Raw genomic sequence first — 20,899 nt, 5'->3', positions numbered from 1 at the left:
TGTCGCAACTTCAACATGGGGAGGGGGAACACACACGACGATGAGCGTTCGGAGAGACCGTCTGTCATTACAGACCAACTGGTGAGCTCAGTTGACGAATTCGTGAGGAACGATCGGCGCGTCACAATTGATGACATCTGTGAGCATTTTCCCAATGTTTCTTGAACAATTGTTCATGAAATTGTTAAACACCATCTGCATTATGCAAAAATTTGTGCAAGATGGGTCCCTCGCGTATCTCAATGAGCTGGCGGCGAAGGACTATGCAGCAGGAATACAGAAACTTGTCACACGTTATGACAAATGCCTTAATTTGCTTGGAGATTATGTTGAGAAGTAGTTTAAAGTATCCTCTTTCAAATAAAATTTTTTATGTTTGTTAATATTTACTTTTGTGTCTTTATTTCACGAACGGGTACTACTTTCCGGATGACCCTCGTATATATATATTTAGGTGACCTAGGTTTCAATGTGTACCGTCATCATTGGGTATAAATTCAGGAATTCCATTTAATATAAACCCTTGGTGGATGGGGTGGGAGTTGTGGATGGTGATGGTTATTGGTAGGTGTTAGGAAGGGGTGTTGGAGGAAATGCAGAATTTGGGGGTGAAGAAGATGAGGTAGAAATATAGGAGGAAGGAAGTGAGGGAGGTGGAACTATGGTGTTTGGGGAGCAGGCAACCCATTGCACAAAGTGACCGTTTGAGGATGATTTGAAGCGTGGGAGGTTGAGAAGGGGTGAATTGGAGGTAAACAATGAGTCATTAACTATATCAACATTATAGTTCAAACTATCCATTATTTCTAATTGCTCAAGGGCATTGAGCCGAGGTTGCTTTTTTTCCTCGTGTAAAACTATGGGAATGAAATCGCTCTCATGCTTGGTGTCCAAAGGGTGCTTGATGAAGTTGAACTTAAATGTTCCCGTTCAGGAAACAGGCTCTGTGTGTGCCTGAATCCAGAACACCACAGTTCCTCTTTCTCACTTCTTCCCTCCTGAATGCACACGTCATCCTTTCCACCCCTCAACCTTATGTTTCCACGCCCCCTTTCCGAACACCTGCCATTAAACATCATCATCCACAATTCCCAACCCATCCACCATGAGTATATATTGAATGCAATCCCCATTTCCCTGAAGATGATGCTATACATTGAAACTAGGTTGTCTAAATATATAATTTATGTGGAAATACAAGGTGGATTCTTTTGAGTCTTGAATCGCTTCCAAAAATTAAATCTGGAAACTACATCATATGGAAATCTTGATGTGTTTTGAAAATTAACGCCGAAGTTTAAAATTAGAGATCTCAGTATGCTAATTATTTATCAGTGTTTGGGATTATTGCTGATCTTCATCTGAAAATACTTGAAGTAAGCGTGTGTGTCCAATTGATATCCTTAACATTAAATATTTAGTTAATTCTGAAAATTCTTGTGTTAGTTTAAATTTTGAAAGTAGATCAATTTATGTTCATTGGTACCTTTATTCACAAAATATACTTCAAAAAAATATATTGCATGAGAACAGTAAACCCTTGCCTTTCCATACTCACACAAAATCTGGACAGTGCTGCCTTATAGTGTAAGTGGCTTCTTAACACTTACAGTACCACTGGGCTGATCTATAGGTAGGGTGTTTTTTCGCTTGTGCCTAAACTTTTCAGTGAGTCGCATAGTTTTTACAGACAGGGTTTGAGAATTTGTCATGCTTTCTTATCGTTGCTGACAAAATTTCATGATGAAAATAAAATATATGTTCGCATTTTGGTTAGAAGAATGTAAGGAGTTTTCTGCAAAGCAGTGTATCTTCTTTTCATGCATAGCAGATGTCATATCAACGTAAACTTATGTATAAGCTTACATTATATCATGAGTCTCTGTATTGCTGATAAACTCATCTGTGTATTACTATAAGGTTGTCTTGTAGTCTCACCCCTCTTGTCCTAATTTTTTCCAATGGCTCACGTGATTATTCATCTCAATGGAAATTAAACATTTTATCTTTGCTTTGCCCTGGGATTATCCATAATTGCCCTAATGGTGTTGATAAGGAAACGTGTTGATACGGAAACTAACAGTGACAATGATGTCTAATTATTAATTCTGATGGATTTAATTTGCCAAAAAAACAAATAATATCTACCTCCCATGTTCCCTGTTTGAAGATTTGAATATAGGAGTAGGAGCTGATTCCGGGGAAGGTATTTGGGAGGAAGTATTTGAGAACAAAGGAAACCCTCCCAAATCCCATTTTGTGTATCAAGAGCTATCAGGACCAAAGTATTCATCCCCTTCTACTGCAACTCGGATCAGTTACTTTTATTTTCTATTAATGCTCTTTTGAAAACGGTAGTGAAAGAAAAAAAATGCACATGCAAATAATTTTCTTATTTCATATGCAAATCTATCTCTGGAACAATGCAACAATTTCAAAGTGTAAAAATCATTTGCCTTGACCGGTGTTCAAACCCTGATCTCTCGATGTCTGGCCACAGTTTCATGGAAGTTGTCAAAGGTAAAACACCTCTGGTGTGTGAAGTTGGCTTTCACCTGGTGGACTGTGTCACATCGCGCACGACTACGAATGCCTGTGACATTGTATGTACGTTATTTTGTCACATTTTGTTCTTTTAAAGCCCTCAAAATTTTGGAGTGTAAGAGGATGCCTTGGTTGGTTAAATGGCTAAAGCACTAAGCCAGACATCGAGGGATCCCAGTCAAGAGTAATGATTTTTACACTCTTGAATTGTTGTATTGTAATGAACATTTGGTGGATGATTCTGTTATAAGTTACTGTCATGGATCTCCCACCTTTTCTTGGGAACTATCTAAGGATTCTTGTTTACGTAAATGGACAATTATAACTTTGTCTGAACTTAGGCTTAATTGCCTGCATTATAAATATGGGTGTAAGTAGGTGACCAGCAATAGCTTCATGCTAGTTTTCTCATAAGTTCCAGTGTCGCCCATGGTTCCATGAAATGTTTCCAAGCAACTGTTTCCAGATGATCTTAAAATTTTTCCAACTAACCGATGTAAAATATTTTGCTGGACCTGTGAACCTGGATATGACCCATGTGCTAAAATGTAACCTTTCACTGATCTTGCAAATATCTTGTTCAGATAAGTTTACACTCCTCATATAAGTTGTATACAGTTCAGTGCTGATGAGAACGTGTTTGGAACAAAGAACCATGTACAACTCTTGTAGTATCTACCAAATAAGCACTAAAATTGATGTGGTATTAGATTTTGGAAGTTGTGTGACTCTGTTGTTGACTGTCATTTGGTATTTTTTATGTATAGAGGAGGAAAGATTGAAGTTACAAAACTGAAATCCAAAAGAATGGTTTAGGATATAGTGAAGTGATGAAATTATTGAAAATGGGGAACTACCTAAGAAAAGGTTATCATATTTTCATGGAAAATTCCTTAATATCTTTACTACCTTGCAAAACACTTGCATGAGCTGAATTGTTACGTTGCTGGTATAATTCATAGAAGTAGGAAATTCTTACCCCAACTACTGACAGAAAAATTAGCTGTAGGAGTGAAGGGGTATTTTTGCCAAGGCCCTATTCTCAATGTTGCTGTGTGAGAAGTAACCATAACGTTTTTCAGTAATCGTACTATCCACCAATTCAAAAGCAGAAAACAGGAAACACTCACTCAAATGTTGAGGTAGGAATAATATGTCAGTGAAACCATAATGTGTAATGATTACATGGGTGGAATCGACTCTTCTGATATTATGCTGCACACATATTTTGTTGAGAGACAGACTGAAATACTGGAAAAAAATATGCTTCAACATATTTTCAGGAATGATCTTCAACTGCTATATAGTTTACAAAGAAAACATCTCATCTGAGAAAAACCCTACTACCCATATGCATTTTACTATTAGCATTGTGGAAGATATTGGAAATGAATGACTCCAAGAGGAAAATAACAAATGTGGGAAGTCAGAGGAACATGTCATAAAAGACAAGAAGCCATTAAAAAGATATCTCAAAAAAAAAAAGGACTGTTGTGTGTGCAGCAAAAAGAGCTAAATAAGGAAAGGCAAACAATAAAGAAGCCTTACAATATGTTATAAGTTTGAGAAAGGTCTTCCTGGTGCATGTTATCCTGAACATAAGTGCCATTGTTTAATTACATTGGAAGGCCTAGAAGTACCTGGCCTGACCTAGAGATGGTGGTAGTTGTTTGAAAATATCGCTGCATTAGAAAGTACACAATCTACACTGTATATTTTTCAAGTTGGAAGACACCATGTTGTTTAGTATTTGTTTGGCAGCTGTCAGTAGTGAATGTTTTCAGTGAATTTGTGAAAATGGAAAGAATTGGGCATTGGTATGAGATACAATACATTTATTGAAAGGCCGCAGCCCAACCAATATAAAAGCTGAACTGGATTCTACTCAGGGTGAGTCTGCTCCCTTGTTTACCTTAGTAAAATATTGGGTAGCAGAGTTTAAACGAGGCCATACAAGCTGTCAAGATAAGCAGTGCATTGGCCGACCAAATGAGGTGATGACTCCAGAAACCGTGAAGAAAATCCACAAAGTGATGTTGGATGATCATCGACTGCAAGTGCGTGAACTAGCAGATATAGTAGGCATTTCAAAAAGTGCAGTACATCACATATTAACTGAAAATTTGGACATGAGAAATCTGTGTTCAAGATGGGTGCTATGCTTGCTCACACTTGAGCAAAACCAGTGTTGTGGAGATGTTTCATTTGAGTGTTTACAAAGTTTCACGGCAACAAAGCAGAACTTTAAGGCCTTTTCGTAACCATGGATGAAACTTCACACCCGAGACAAAGGAACAATCAAAACAATGGATTCAAAAGAGAGAACCAGCTCCAAAGAAGGTTAAGACCATTTCATCTGCAGGCAAGGTAATGGCGTCAGTTTTTTGGGATGCACGTGGGATAATTTTCATTGACCATCTTGAAAAAGGAAAAACTATCAACAGTGAGTATTATGCGAACTTATTGCAATGTTTGAGCGAAGAAATCGAGCAAAAGCAGCCGCATTTGGCTTACAAGGAAGTGTTGTTTCATCAAGACAATGCACTAGTTCACAAATCTGTTATTGCAATGGCCAAAATTCATGAATTAAGGTTTGAATTGCTTCCTCATGCACCCTATTCACGAGATTTAGCCCCCTTGTATTATTTTCTGTACGCTAACTTGAAAAAATGGCTTGGTGGTCAAAGATTTTCCAACCATGAAGAAGTGATGTCGGCAGTTAATGGCTATTTTGAGGAGCAAGACATTTCTCATAATAAAAAGGGTATCAAACTGATTGAACATCGCTGGAAAAAGTGTATATAGCTGAAATGAGATTATGTTGAAAAATTAGTACATTTTTTCCAAAATTTTTGTGTTTTCTTTGTTGGGGCGGGTACTTTTGGTATTACCCTCATACGTGTGTGCGACTTAAGTACATATATTTGTATATTCAATGCAACTATTTAAAAAGTAATGCTAGAAACATTACAAATTTGCTACGAGCTAACTAATAGTTGTAGAAACTAATTCTGATAAAATTATTAATGTAAAAAATATTGAGAATGAATCATTTCAGATTCAACCACAATTTTTGCATCCCAGGAGATGTTCTAGTTATAGGTTCCTCTTTTTCACCTCTCCTAGCTGAAATATACTTAAATTTGTTAGAAGTACACCTGTTCAATACTGTCAATAAATATGCGAAAAATGTGGTGTATCGGTTCCATTACGTTGATGATATTCTTCGCCTGTGGACCGGGTCAAACCACCTGTTAGACTCCTTCCACAATTTCCTTAATACAATCCATCCATTTCCTTCTTCATAGGGAAAGAAGTCAGTGCACAATTAACCTCTTAGATCTGTCAATAAACGTAAAAGAAACTAGGCATCTGTTCTCCATTAACAGAAAACCCACGTATATAGATCAAATAATTCTTAATGATTCTGTGCACCATTTTTATCGAATAATGCAGCCCTCCACTTGATGATCCACTGTCTCTTACAAACTCCTCTTTCCCCCACAAGCTTCGATAAAGAACTTAGAGAACAGATATGAATGTAATGCATAGCATAGCTACCCCCCTCTGATTTGTCCTAAGGGTGTATATTCAACTGCTGCATGTGAATGAAATTTGTACCTAATGTTACTGTAAGTCGGTGAAATGCATTATATCACAAAATAAAGTAGTGGAAAATTACAAACTCCTTATTATAGATATCATCCAATTCCACGAAATGAAGCCTAAAAGTTCAAAGTATAAATTTTCTAATCTGAAAGTAGAAATTTTAATTTTGCAATTATATTTTTTTTACTAAATGTGTAGAAGAGATAACAACACAGATGAAATTGTTTATCATACCTGTAAGGACTGTAAGGGTGTATAAAAAAATTAGCTAAAACACGATCATATTGGGCTTTATATAAATATGGAAGTGCAAGCATAGAAATATATAAAAAAAGCCATGGCAGTTTTCATGTATACCAGGAAAAAGAAGCTGACACTAAAAGGGTTAAGGTGTCATTAGTAGCAGCACTGCTGTATGGTATCTAAATATGTTTAGCTTGCAAGTTTCTACTAACATGGTTGAAAATAAGTATAATAATTCAATCAATATTCTAGCTGTGCTTTTGAAACGATGAATAAACGGCACTTAAATGAAACTTATTCCATATGTTCTCTGAGCACATATTTATCTTGTTTATTGTGATAATTTCCCTCCATGATTATTTTATTCTGTAATTTATAAAATACCAAATTGATATCCTGGGAATTTCAAAAGTCCTATTTTTAAAATTACTTGTTACAGGTGGAGATCTAAATCATAGACTTCAAACCTAATGGAGTCAAACCTAATGGAATACAAGTGTAATTCTCCCAATTGTATCGTAATACCAAACAGCATCTTCCATGATATTTTTAAATATTTAGCAACACTAACCAATTATTTGAGTGAATACATTTCAATGGAGTATTCAAGTATGCCTAAAAACAGCAGCAATTGAGCACTGCATCATTAAAACTGAAACTTACTAAAGAAAATGTGCTCCATTTTTCTAAAGCTAAGCCCTTCTTTTTAAGTATAAACTTGACCGATTGGTTACCTGTGTTATTAATTCAATAATTCATTCAATAAATGAGATAATTCACTTGAGCTTACATTACTGTTGTTTTTTCCAAGATACTTATGAACTCCTACCAACTTGGAAAAATTCCAAAGAAACTGTGGTAGATGTGAACTTGGAAAAGAAAATTCTCTGTTCTTCCATGCACGTTTTATTATGCACAACCTAGATTTTGACTTAAGAAGTCGTCATCAGGATCTTGATGATGGATTTGTAAGTCAAAGCCTAGTTAATGCATGATAAAAGGAATGTGGAAGAACAATGTACTACCTTGATCAAAAATTTCCCGGAATTTATTCAGAAAATTAAAAATACAAGTTTATTCATCTAAATCTATATTGTCCCCTTCAAAGTAATCCCCATCGACTGCAACACACTTATGCCAGCGCTTGATCCAATCCTCGAAACATTTTTTATATTCGGTTTTCGGTATGTCCATCAGTGCTTCCTGCGATTTTTCCATTACTTCCTCTCGGCTGCTAAAACGCGTTCCCCGTAATGGTTTTTTAACTCGATTGAACAGAAAGAAGTCACAGGGAGCCAATTCAGGTGAATTCGGTGGCTGTTGGATGGTATTTGTTGCATTTTTCGTCAAAAAATTACGAATAATGATAGCACTGTGCGACGGTGCGTTATCATGGTGCAAAATCCACGAGTTTTCTGCCCACATTTCTGGTCTCTTTCGGCGAATTGCTTCACGCAAACGTCTCATAACGCCCAAATAATACTCTTTGTTTACTGTCTGGCCTTCTGGCAAAAATTCATGATGCACTACACCGTTGTAATCCATGAAAACCGTCAGCATTGCCTTCTTTTTGGACTGAAAACGACGTGGTTTTTTTGGTCTCGGCTCATTTGGTGAACGCCATTCACTTGCCTGATGTCTGGATTGCGTGTCGTACTCATAAACCCACGTCTCGTCTCCAGTAATGATCCTTTTGATGAATGTGGGATCGGATTCAGCCTCGCAAATCATGTCTTTTGCGACGTCAACACGGTCTCTTTTTTGCATGAAATTGAGGTCTTTTGGCACCAACTTTGCTGCTACACGACGGAAACCCAAATCATTAACCACAATGTCTTGGGCGGATCCATAGGCAATGTTCAAGTCCTCCGCTATTTCTCTGATGGTTAATTTGCGGTTATTGACCAACATTTCTTTTACTTTATCAATTTTTTCACCGACTTTCGATGTCGATGGTCTGCCACTGCGTTCATCATCTTCGATTGACTCACGACCACTTCTGAACCGCTCGTGCCACTGGTAAACGACCGTTTTTTTTTAGAGAATCGTTGCCGAAACACTTTTCCAACATTTCCAACGTCCGTGCGCCACTAAATCCGTTTTTTACGCAAAATTTAATACAAGTTCGTTGTTGCAAATTTAAATCCATTTCTGAAATTGTAAAAAATCGCCAACACACACAGAGATAGATGTACTCTTGGCTACGTAACTTTTGCAAATGTCAAGTTATGACACTAAGATTTAAAGGGAATATCAACAACAGATGTACCAATTTAACAAAAAAAACAACTCAAATCGGAACGATGGGAGCGCCACACGGTGGTTATTCCGGGAACTTTTTGATCAAGGTAGTATTTTGTCTTCCAGTTTGAATCACTTCCATAAAGTGATGCTTCCAACCGTCCTGTTCTTACCAACTTAATGTATGGAGAAAATTTGCATTTTATTTTTAAAAATAAATTAATTTCTTGCTAAAATGGGATCATATTACACGTTTGGGCTCTAATTCATCACATTGAGTCATTATAAGTTGTGATAAATATCACAGTTCTTAAAGTTTTCCTGGTAGAATGTTCACAAGCTTGGTAAAGCCTGCATTATACTCACAAATAGTGCCTTGATGAAAATAACATTCTTTAGCCAGCAAAAAATGCTGTTATTCATTGCATAATGCATAATTTTTATGTGGAGGGTGGATTAGGCAGGGTATTTATTATCATTAGTAATTAGTAATGAAAATGTTGGTTTAAAAAGGTCTCTTAATGAAATATATGCAAATGCAATAATTTACCTTTCATCCTGTACAATCCAGAGTCTACTGCATTATTGCATTGTACTGCATGTGTGTCTCAAAAAATTTAATCTAGCCTGTGTGTTTTCCACAATTGTTCATCTTCAGTCTGATCTGTGCGATTGTTAATTTGTTATTGATGGAAATCTACTGATTTTGGAATTGACCCATCCAATCCAGATTCAAAAATTTTGATTCTGGTGCCAATGATTCCCATGAGAAAATAAATTCCAGTTTATTAAATTAACAGTTAAAAATGTGACAGCAATGAGAGGAAACAACTTCATGTAGAGCTACTGAAGACACAACATGTGTTCAGCACATTTTGCCCTTAGCCAGGAATGCTCCTAAAGTTAGCATGCTAGTCTTCAGAGCATAATAAAAATATGCAATAATTTCAAATTATTAGATTTTCAATATTCACATTTTATTTCAGGAGCATGTGAAACATTATTTTGTAGGATCTCTGATCACAAATATCCAAGAGCTTTCTTCAATTCTCCTTAAATGCACTTTAAAATATTTATTAAGAAAACAAAGCTTTACTGAATCTGGATCCGGTCTATGCCTTTTCTCTTTTTTCTATTGAATTAAAAAAGGCTTTCTCTTAACACAGGGGATGTAGGTATGTCTAAAAAAACATTTTGCTTATGCTTTAAGCCTGTGGCAGGAGAAGCAAGCAATCCGGTGTTCTGCCAGAATATTTGGTTCCCTGTATTCCTGTTACTCAATAGCGCAACAATGTAGGTGTCCTGGCAGTGGACCAACTGATCATTCATTTGCTTATATTGTCTGCAATAGGGAAGGTGACATATTATGTAATTACTTGGATTTGCTGAATTTGAAGCTATTCACACAAAATAAGAAATAGGAAAAATATAGTGTTGCGCTAATGGAGTCCCTAGTCAATAGTAATAGTAATGGAGTCACTAGTCAAAGTAGTATCAAAGTCAATAGTAATGGATTCACTAGTGAAAGTAAACAAAGTTACAGTAACATGTGAAAACAGTACTATTGGCTGATTGAAGGTAATGGGGACTTAGTTAAGAACTGAGACGTGTTACTTCAGTTACTGAAGTTTAAGATTTTTAGGACTTTGATAACTGAAATCATATTTTCATTGGATTTCTTGATATGTTCCACAACCCACTATACTCTGCACATTTCTCCCTCCAGCTGTTTAGGGCTCTTTAGTGTAGTATACAAACATAATCTTATCTAAATTTTCATTGATATGTCTCACTATTAATGTACACTTCACCTGAGTACTTGCATAAATCCATAAATTATTATTTGAGTCTTAGGACTTAATATAAAATTTTAATTTAAAATATTTTTAAATTATGATCATCATATTGTTCCATGATTATTTAAAAGTCTATCAGTGGAAATAAAATAACTTCCCAGACAGTTAATTTTCCTGTTGACTTTCTTATATTATGAGGTCATTTCTTATATTATGAAATGAATTAAGGGTAATTTATTATTGTCTTGGTAAGGCTGATGTGATAGTTTTTCCTATTTCTGAAGAGCAACTGCCCAAAGGGGTGGGAAGCAGAAATAGCTTGCCCAGGCAATGATCAAAGGGCAAGAGCATCTTTCTGAAACCATGGCGGGTGATTGCTGCATAGGGAGCAGTCTTGGCTGCAGATTGTTATAGGGTGTTCAAGTACATTGTCTGCTTGGGTTTTATTTGACCTTTGTTTGTACCCACCACTGTGGATGTGTAGGTGTTTGATCCTGCGCTTAAAAAATTATCTATGTTATCTATCCTCTAGCTAGCATTTCACTTCACAGTAATGGTCAAGATGTTTTTGTTTTCGCTGGTCCATGTTGTGTAAATAAGATCAGTTGTTGGAAGTGCAAGTGCTTTGAATGCTAGGGATGTTCCGATTTTCACTTTGTTCACATGGATATGCTTTTTAACCGTTCTAATTGTTGTGTTGGTGTCAAAGCTCTCTTGACATGGTTGTGCAGAAAGCATGTATCAGATCAATGACACCTAACACTCCTGCTCAAAGGACAAAGCGGTTGATGCATGCACCCAACACTTGGAAGCGAGGATGTGGAAATGGGACGACAATGCGGTGGTGCTTCAGAGTGCCTAAAGTGAGAATCAGAATGTACCCTACCAATACAGAGTGTAATTCCATTCCTACATCCTCCTGTGCTAAAATTTTGTTGGATGCCTTCAGTAGTTACATATTGACATCCTTTCACGAGTGATTTCAAAGTAGGAAAGAGGAAAAAGTCTGCTGGAGCCAGATCTGGAGAGTATGGTGATTAGGGGATTACCAGTGATTTGTTTTTGTCAAAAAATTGGTAACACTCAATGATGTGTACGGCAGTTCATTGTTGTAATAAAAGCTCCAAGAATTGCTTTTCCAATTTGCAGTCTATTCTACAAAATGGCATGTCTTAACCTTCTCATAACCTCTGTATAGTGCTGCCCATTCACTGTTTGTCCTTTAGGGACTTGTGTATTCCCTACCCATCCAAAGAAAACCATCCTCATCACCTTCACATTCGACCACGACATCCGAGAATTTTTGAGTTTTGAGAAAGATGGCCCCTTCCACTGTGAAGACTGAGCTTTGGTTTCCACATCATAGCCATAAATCCAGGTTTCATCTCTTGTGACGATTGTTTGTAAGTTCCGGTTGTCCTTTGAACGATTGAACAGTTCATGGCTGGTGTCAAGATGTTTTTGCTTTTGTTCATCCATTAACATTTGCGGCACATTTGGACACGACATATTGCATGCCCAAAATTTCTGTAAACATGTGAAACTCAATCAAACACTTATGTCAACGTCATTGGCAATCTCCCCAACAGTTAGCTTATGAATTATACGCCCTAAATCATTCATACTGTTGACATGGGCGTCGTTTGTTTCTATCGATGGTAGCCTTTTTCTTGGTTCTTCATCTCTAGAGGTTTGTTCAGACTGGAAGTGGTTTTCCCAACAAAACATTCCAACCCACTCATGTATATTCATTGCTGGATACCTTTTTGAATCATCGCATGAATTTCAGTTGCACTTTTTTGGAGGTTAAAATAAAATTCAATGCACATTGCACTGGGTCATTTTTAAAATTATGCACAAAATATTATTAAACTTTGCACCAAAGAAGCACTAATAATAAGTGGGAACACAAGTTCTCAAAAATGTGTGATCACTTACAACACTAAGATGCTACCTGAATGAATGCTAAACACAAACTGAAGTAGCAGGCATGCTATCATTTTGGGAATCTCCCTCTTCTCATCACTCTTTATATGAAAATTCACCCGTTAAGTGAATCATTTTTGAGACCAACAATTTTGCTCATGATGTGAATTACCCACCATGTCAGGTGCTCATTAAGTTAGGTTCCACTGTATGTAAAAACAAAGATTTAATTGTACTTATGTGGGACCTATGAAGTTAGAATATACTTGTGTCAATTATCTTAACTTGGTAGTCAACAGATCTTGAGTATAAAAAATTTGCATTTGCTGTTACTTTCCCTGAAATATGAACTCTAAAACCCAAGGAGTAATGTTTTATTCCATCACATTGACACTAAACATATTAGTTTCACGTTTAACTTTGTGGAATTCCTTCATGATTAGGGTAAAAAAAGGAACTTTACACTTCCGCAATAAAAAATATCTCTATTGTGGAAGTGTTAAGTTTCTCTTTTTACCCTTTTCAGTGGGACTAGTTACCATTTGAACTATTACGAAATACCTCATTCTTATGAAAGTGCATGATTAGCATTTTTCATCAAGTATCCAGTAAGTGTCTGTGGTAGTCCAGGTGTAGAGCATTGGACTACTGATCGAAGGGCATGGGTTTGATTCCCAAGTAAGCCTCTTCTGGGCCCCCTCAGCTTATCCTGAGCTGTGTGATTTTCGGATACCAGATCTTCCTGGGAAACCATAGTCGGCACATGGAAAGGATCCGGACCCCTACCATGATGTGTGAATTCCGCATGACATTGGGCTTGTACTGGGTGAACTCTCCCATCACCAACCAAACCAACCCTTACGTTCATTACTGTGTTTATGGTTTTTTTATCCAGCCAGTTTTGTCCAAAAATTTCTTCTCACTGTAAAAGATATGGCTGGAAAAGTATTACTCTTTCGAGCTAGAAAGAAAGAATAAGTGTAAAAACTAAAGATTTTACACCAGTGAGTTTAGACATTGGAAGATAACATGAAGTCAATCATGATAGCTTAGGCCTTGACATTCTTGTTGGTAGATAAGGGCTTTAAGGAAATGAGATTAAACCAGACTGCTGAAAAATATAATATCCTTGCAGAACTACTCAAGCATGTAGGTAAATGTGTTGGGGAAGGTTTTTTTGGGGTCATTTTTAGCATTTATGGAGGAATTAATGCTGAAGACTTAATTAGATTGGTAATAAGTCCATCCCCAAAAAGGGAAAAAGCAACAGTATATGAGGGATAGGACCATGAAGGTAGACTCAGATAGACATGGGGGTAAGAAAGACATGGAAAAGGGTTGGAGGTTGGAATGGAGATAAGTAGGCTTCATGAAATCAGATTTGCAGGTTGTAAAGCTTTAGTTAGCCAGTAAACCTAGGGGTGCCAATAATTACTGACAGCTTTGGGTTTATTTCAGGGACTTAGGCATAAGATGAGAACCAATGATAAGGATAAAAAAGTAATGAAGTTTTCAAAACAGCGGTGAAGATTAATAATAAAATTGTTCGGTGTAAACTTTCACCTAACTACGAGGGCCATCCGGAAAGTAGTACCCGTTCGTGAAATAAAGACACAAAAGTAAATATTAACAAACATAAAAAATTTTATTTGAAAGAGGATACTTTAAACTACTTCTCAACATAATCTCCAAGCAAATTAAGGCATTTGTCATAACGTGTGACAAGTTTCTGTATTCCTGCTGCATAGTCCTTCGCCGCCAGCTCATTGAGATACAGGGTCACTCCTTCTTTAAGTTCTTCATCGCTGTCAAATCTTTTTCCTGCCAAAAAGTCTTTAAGCTTTGTAAAGAGATGAAAATCTGAAGGGGCCAAGTCCGGGCTATACGGTGGATGGTCGAAAGTTTCCCATTTGAATTGCTGCAAAAGTTTTTGTGTTATCCCAGCTGCATGAGGCCTGGCATTGTCATGAACGAGAATGACACCAGTAGACAATAGACCTTGCCGCCGATTTTGTATTGCCCGCCGTAATTTCTTTAATGTTTCACAATACGCATTGGCATTAATAGTGTCTCCACGGGCCATAAAATCAATAAGCAATACACCTCGTCGATCCCAGAAAATGGTTGCCATGAGTTTCCTGGTGGACAGAACTGTCTTGAATTTTTTTGGTTTGTTTGGTGAATGAGCATGATGCCACTCCATTGACTGTCGTTTACTCTCAGGTGATGCATAACAAACCCATGTTTCGTCACCAGTAATTATGCGAGTCAAGAAAGAGTCTCCTTCATCAGAATAACGTCCCAAAAACGTCAGTGCTGCAGCCATACGCTTGGTTTTGTGCTCATCTGTAAGCTTGCGAGGGACCCATCTTGCACAAATTTTTGCATAATGCAGATGGTGTTTAACAATTTCATGAACAATTGTTCGAGAAACATTGGGAAAATGCTCACAGATGTCATCAATTGTGACGCGCCGATCGTTCCTCACGAATTCGTCAACTGAGCTCACCAGTTGGTCTGTAATGACAGACGGTCTCCCCGAACGCTCATCGTCGTGTGTGTTCCCCCTCCCCATGTTGAAGTTGCGACACCACCGCCGAACAGACGACTCGTCCATTACATTGTCTCCATACACCTCCTTTAATTGGCGATGAATATCACATGGGCGAACGTTTCTTGCATTGAGGAATTTAATCACTGCCCTCACTTCACAACTGGCGGCGTTCTCAATTTTTTTAAACATTGTAAACAATCACAGAAACAACACAGGCAATGCTAGCGTCACGCAACTTGGCTCAGAGAAGGCAGACAAGCCACTGAAGCTATCTGACCTCGTCCAGCGGCTACTCGCGTCGTCAGCACTTCATGCGGCACGAACGGGTACTACTTTCCGGATGACCCTCGTAGTTATCCTCTCTGGGAAGTGTTTTAGGTGTGGATGGCCAATGTACTATGGCCATTAAAAGAATTGTGTCAGGTGAAGGAGTGTTAACAAGGAGGAAGAAGTTGATGGAGGGGATGTTAAATATGGAAGTGAAGAGATAATTAGTGAAAAATTTGGTTTGGAAAGTAGTTTTAAATGACTTGAAAACTTGATAATTTAATTAAGAGGATGCTTACAGATGAGATTTTGATGTGGAGGTGGGTGGAAAAATGAAGTATAGGGAATTTTGGGTAAGCAAGGAGTGAGAAAAAGTTAGGCATACTGGATGGAATGAAGGGAGGCAGAATGTATATTGAGTTAATAAAATGGTTTACTGTAATATAGGGTTTTTGTGGCTTATTTTGTCGAGCTCAGAATGAATCAGTGTTGTCTCTGTATCCAAAAAACCTGCCTTCAGTGGTAGACTATTGAAGTAAAGCAATTATAAATGACTTTCTGTATCACTTTCTACTCCAAAAGTTTTATCATCTTCATATCCCAGAGAAAAATTAATCAATCTTTTCCCCTTATATGATTACTATAAACAACCAGCTTTCCAAGGAATAATCAATAACAACCTAAGACATCCTTATCCTTTGGCAACTCCGGCCTAATTTTAGAATTCAACAGTTAACTTACATGATGACGGGTGGATTGATTACCCATCTAAATCTACATAATACCCGGAAAACCACCGTAAAGGTGTGTGGTGGAGGGAAATTCATAATTCGGGGGAATAATCAAGTAGTTAGTTTTATATCTGTACCGATAATGCTAGTGCTGACTGCTATAATCTGGACACTGTTCTTCAAAGTCATGAAATTCGAATCCTTGCCTTTTGCAAAACTTGATTTATTTCTTCCTTGATTCCTTCCTTCATTTAAATCCTTTTGACAACTAGAAATTTTGTTGTACTTAACTTTTTCGGAAAAAGCACATGCCAATCAATTATATCAGATTCTCTTAGTGGTAATCTTGACAACCCGATAAATAAAATAAGAATTAATGTTTAATATTTATTACTTATAAGAAATAGAAACTCTTTCGTTGAAATATTACTTGAAATCTGTAATGAGATTCTTTCTCATATGGTTAGATTATGTGGAACTGAATGGTGCTGGAGAAGGAAACAGCTGGCATAATTGAGTAATTCCAGCTAAGATTTTTTAAACTTATTTTTTTCAATTGTTTTTCTATAATATTCCTCCCAATGTTTATGTTAACCTATATTTGTTGAAATATATTGGAAAATAAGTTTGTGTGTTACTGTTTCCCTCTCCATGTATTGTGATTGTAAATTTTAGAAGTTAATGTGGATCCTTCAATTCATTTAATCGATACTACATTATGTCTCTATATGTTACCTCTGTTAAATGTGTATCAGTAAGATATGCTTTAACTAATATATTCAACAAATACAGAGAATATTTGTATTGTCACTGTTTTGTAATTAATTACCTTTCATAAATAAGCTTTATAAAATTAATATTTACTCTAATTTCTGTGTATGGACATATTAAGTGAGGCCTTATTAGAATATCAGTCTTAAATAGCCAGTTAATCTTCATAATCGTTATACTTTGAATTAATTGAAATACATTTCTACTTGTGAATATGAAGGGTTGAAATGCCCACTCCTGAAAATGGTGCGGGCACTGCAACCAGCAAATATAATAATAAATAATTCAACTGTTTTAAATGGGCCCCCAACGTCATTTCTGTTCAATGGTGCTGCCATATGTCAGCATATAAGTGAAAGATTTGATACCGACTGTTTATATGTAAGTTGTCAACAGATGGATATTCACCATCTTATCATCCCAGCCATCCACCATGTCAGATGTTTATGAGTCCAATCGTGACCATGGACACATTTGAGGTTTCCTCCTGTGATTGTGAGCTGCTTCTGCTTACACTTTTCTCTTCTTCACTAAGCTCCAAATTTGATTCATAAAATCATCAGTCAATGTCTAAAAGGAGGTTTCCTAAACTCAAAAATTACTCGCTGATGGAAAGTGCGATGACAGCTGTTGAGATTGAAGAGCACACCCAGGGTCTGATAATTCAAGACCAGGGTATCATCAGGGAGGAATGCTTTAATGGGTAACACACATCTCTCTGCTACATAGAAGATACAAAACTCAGAATTATATAACAAATAAATACACAAAGCACTACTAGAGCCTAATTTCCGCTCAGAAGAAGAAGGAAATCAAAGAAAACCCAAATGTATAAAGTACATCTGTAATTAATTGGTATAAAGAACTGTGAAGGAACACCAAAAAAAGTGTTCCATGAAGAATACACTCCAAAACTAAACCCACTTCCCTTAGAAAAGTTACCGAGGGTAAATGAAAGGAAAAGTACCATAAGGGGTCAAGTTTTGATATTACCATAGAACTTCCTCTGAAGTAAAGAATCTAATTGTCTACTGTTAACACCATCGAGTTAAATAATAATTACACTATAAAGCAGAACCATGTACACCATAGATCCAAAAGACTAAATATGTCTATGTCTATAGACACATTCCCCGAAGAGAGAAAAATCATTTTTCTGATCCATAGGTTGGCTTTGTGGAAAATAACTTCTCCCCCAGTCCTGGAGGTGGCATGAAGATGTCACCAGGACTGGGGGTGAAACTGTTGTCCACAAAGCCAATGTTCATGATGAAAACTCCCAGCAGCAGCATGGAACCTTCATCAAACAGGCATTAAGGACACTTAATTAAAAAGATTAATCCAAATCCATTACCACTTTGATCCTGATGGCGCTGGATCAAAGATGCCCAACTTTACTTATTAAAGAAACATTTTGTTTTGGTGATTGTGTTTTACCCATGTTAGGTGCTTTGCTTAAGGTAAGTTTTTTGAAATATAATTTTAGCAGATTATGCAGGAACACTGCTATCTAGACTGTGTGTTTGGTGTGGACTGTTTCATTTTTATAATTGATATTATTGCATTCAAATGAATAAATTTTTCTATACTTTAAAATTTTTTCTCATTATGTGCTTTGATGTTTCAGAAAATTTCAAATGAAGGCCATGTTTATAAGCTGAGAATGAGTACTCTTAAACCCATTTTATGTTTGAATCTTAAAAAGTGTTCCTGTTTATCACCATGAGATATAGTTTAAATTTAATAGAATCTTCATGGATGATTTACATGATTGCCTCAAGCATTTAAAAATTACGTTGGGTGTAGGGTAAAGAAAAAAGTGTGGGGAACATATATGGACAAAGTACGCGAGGGATAATTAATTTTGCATGGAAGTACGAAAAATCCTTGAATGAATGATGTTGAGGAAAAGTGGAATAAAGTACCACATAGTGAAATTCTGTTTTTCCTTCTAGGCAATTTTTCGTGAAACAAGTGGTACTGCTGGAAATAGTTCTGTGGGGGGCATCAAACTTCCTGGACGTGTGCCTGAGTTGATTCAACCAATTCGGGATCGTCGACCTGCTGCCCCTCCCCCAGGAACAGTACCAGTTGGCTCCAGGGATTTGAATATGACGCAACCCCCTGCAAATATCTCCAAAGAAATGCAGCCTCCAGACCTTATTCGTCCATTTGTGTCTGAGACTAGAGACTCTGATGCCTCTTCTGCTACAGATAGCTCATCTACACTTATACCAATACCTGACATAGCAGAATCAACCACAAGTCCTGATGCTCCAACTCCCACCCCTACTCCCACCACTGCGACTGCAAGTCAGCCAGTTAACCAAACTCACACAGCCTCTCCTATCATTGCGGAAGTACCTAAAGTGTCTGAGAACCATAAAAGTGAAAAGAAGAAGAAGGAAAAGCACAAAAATAAGGAGAAGGAGAAATATAGGGAAGACAAAGAAAGAAAGCACAGAGGGCACAGGCATCGAACCAAAGATAAAGATGGGTCACACTCGGAAAGTAACAACTTTCCTGTGGGTGATGCTCCTTCAATTCCTGCCATCCCTATTCGTATAACTATCCCTAAAGATAAAATTAACCTTAGTTCTACTCCCTCATCATCCTCTTCCTCGAAATCCTCAAAGGCCTCGCTATTGACAGCACAAACATTAATTACCACTGATCATTCAACTCCTAGCCCTAGCTTAAAAATTAAAATTCCTAAAGATAGACTTAAGGGAACTTCTGCTACAAGTTCCCCACAGCAATCACCAGCCCAGATTAGCATCCCAACAGGTGGAATAAAGATAAAAATCAGCAAGGACATGATTAGGGACTCAAGTGCAGTGACTGAAAGTGTGAATATTACCTTCGGTGGAAGGAAAAGGGACAGAGATAGGAGTCCAGCTAATGCTTCAGTTTCTTCAAAAGTTCCACGACTGGATGTGGCTGGTCCCACATCCACAGTTACACCATCTTCAACCCAGAGGCGAAGCTACAAGCAGAGTGGTGTTGAGAAGAGGCAACATCAACAACCACCCATGACAGTCCCACCACCTGGGTCAAAGGTATGTGGATATAGAGGTGGCATGGGCAGTGCAGGTGATTATAGGGGGAATTCCAGAGGTTCTTATTATCGGCATCACCACCACAACCAAAACCCTCACCATCTGCCCATGCACCCACTACACCATCCTCCACTTCCAATGGAAACCTCAGACTACTCGTACCACCACCACCACCATCGACAGTACTACCCTTACATGCATGCTCCACACATGTCACATATGGGCATGCAGCACCTAAATCCTCCAAGTCATCAAGTCCTGATGCATCCTCTCCAGCAGCAGCAACATGCTGTGCCCCAATTGGGTGTTTACATGTACCAAGAGGAATATAGTAACTACTATTCTGAAGGGCATCAGCAGCAGGAAAACTATCCTTTTCCACCTCCAATACACATGCCTCCACCTCTCAATGTTTCCCCACCTGTAGAGCCTATTCCTACCAACCCCCCGTTACCAGAAGGACCTCCACCAGAAGATCCTCCTCCACCTCCTCCTCCTGAATAAAAGGAGAAGCTTATACTGCCCAGATTACCATTTCTTAGTCCCCAATACACGAGTGTAGAATACCAGATCCTGCACAACCAGATGCCAGTTCTTAATCATTAGAAAAAGCGACATGAAGTATTTCAAGTGACCCTTGCGTAATCTTGTATTGCTTGTGATAGGTGTAGGTTGTCAAAGCATGGATATTTTTATGCATTGCCATTTGTTTTTTTTATGTTTGAACTAGAACTAGGTACCTTGTTGTTTAAAAAAAATATATTATTGTTTTATTTTGTGCTCGCTTATAGTTTATCATCATTCTAATATGGCTGTTCTTTTCCACAAAATCCATCTTAACTGTGTACTTCAACATGAAACTGTCTCATTGAGGCTTTGTGCTCTGGTATATTGTTCTTAAAGCTATAAAATGAATGCATCCCATACAAGCATGCATGTAGATAAAGCCTTCTAAGTGGCTTTCTCGAGCTGTCTTCTAGTCACTGCTGTTTCTTAATTATTTCCAAGTGTTTTTACTCATCAGTTGTTTTTTATGGGTTAATTGCTCAACAGCCATCTAGTTGCTAAAGATTTTGTTCAGGCTGAGAAATCATTTAATTTAAAGTTGTTCAGGTTAATGGGAAATAAACTTAGTCATACACCAAGGACACCCATTTC

General features: G+C 37.4%; 1 protein-coding gene across 2 annotated transcripts in view; it reads left to right on the top strand.

Annotated features, from left to right (window-relative positions):
* Nucleotides 1-20,899, top strand: part of CycT (Cyclin T) — a 49,610-nt gene that overhangs the window by 22,810 nt on the left and 5,901 nt on the right. For both annotated transcript variants that reach the window (XM_071590033.1, XM_071590040.1), the window contains exon 9: nucleotides 18,638-19,741. In XM_071590033.1, the coding sequence (XP_071446134.1) occupies nucleotides 18,638-19,741 (1,104 nt within the window). The remainder of the gene's footprint in view (nucleotides 1-18,637; nucleotides 19,742-20,899) is intronic.

The sequence above is a fragment of the Hetaerina americana genome, unplaced genomic scaffold (genome assembly GCF_022747635.1).
Source record: "Hetaerina americana unplaced genomic scaffold, ioHetAmer1.1.p SCAF_1, whole genome shotgun sequence".
NCBI lineage: Eukaryota > Metazoa > Arthropoda > Insecta > Odonata > Calopterygidae > Hetaerina > Hetaerina americana.
Note: the sequence above shows the minus strand (reverse complement) of the source record. Positions and strands in the feature narration are given on the sequence as shown.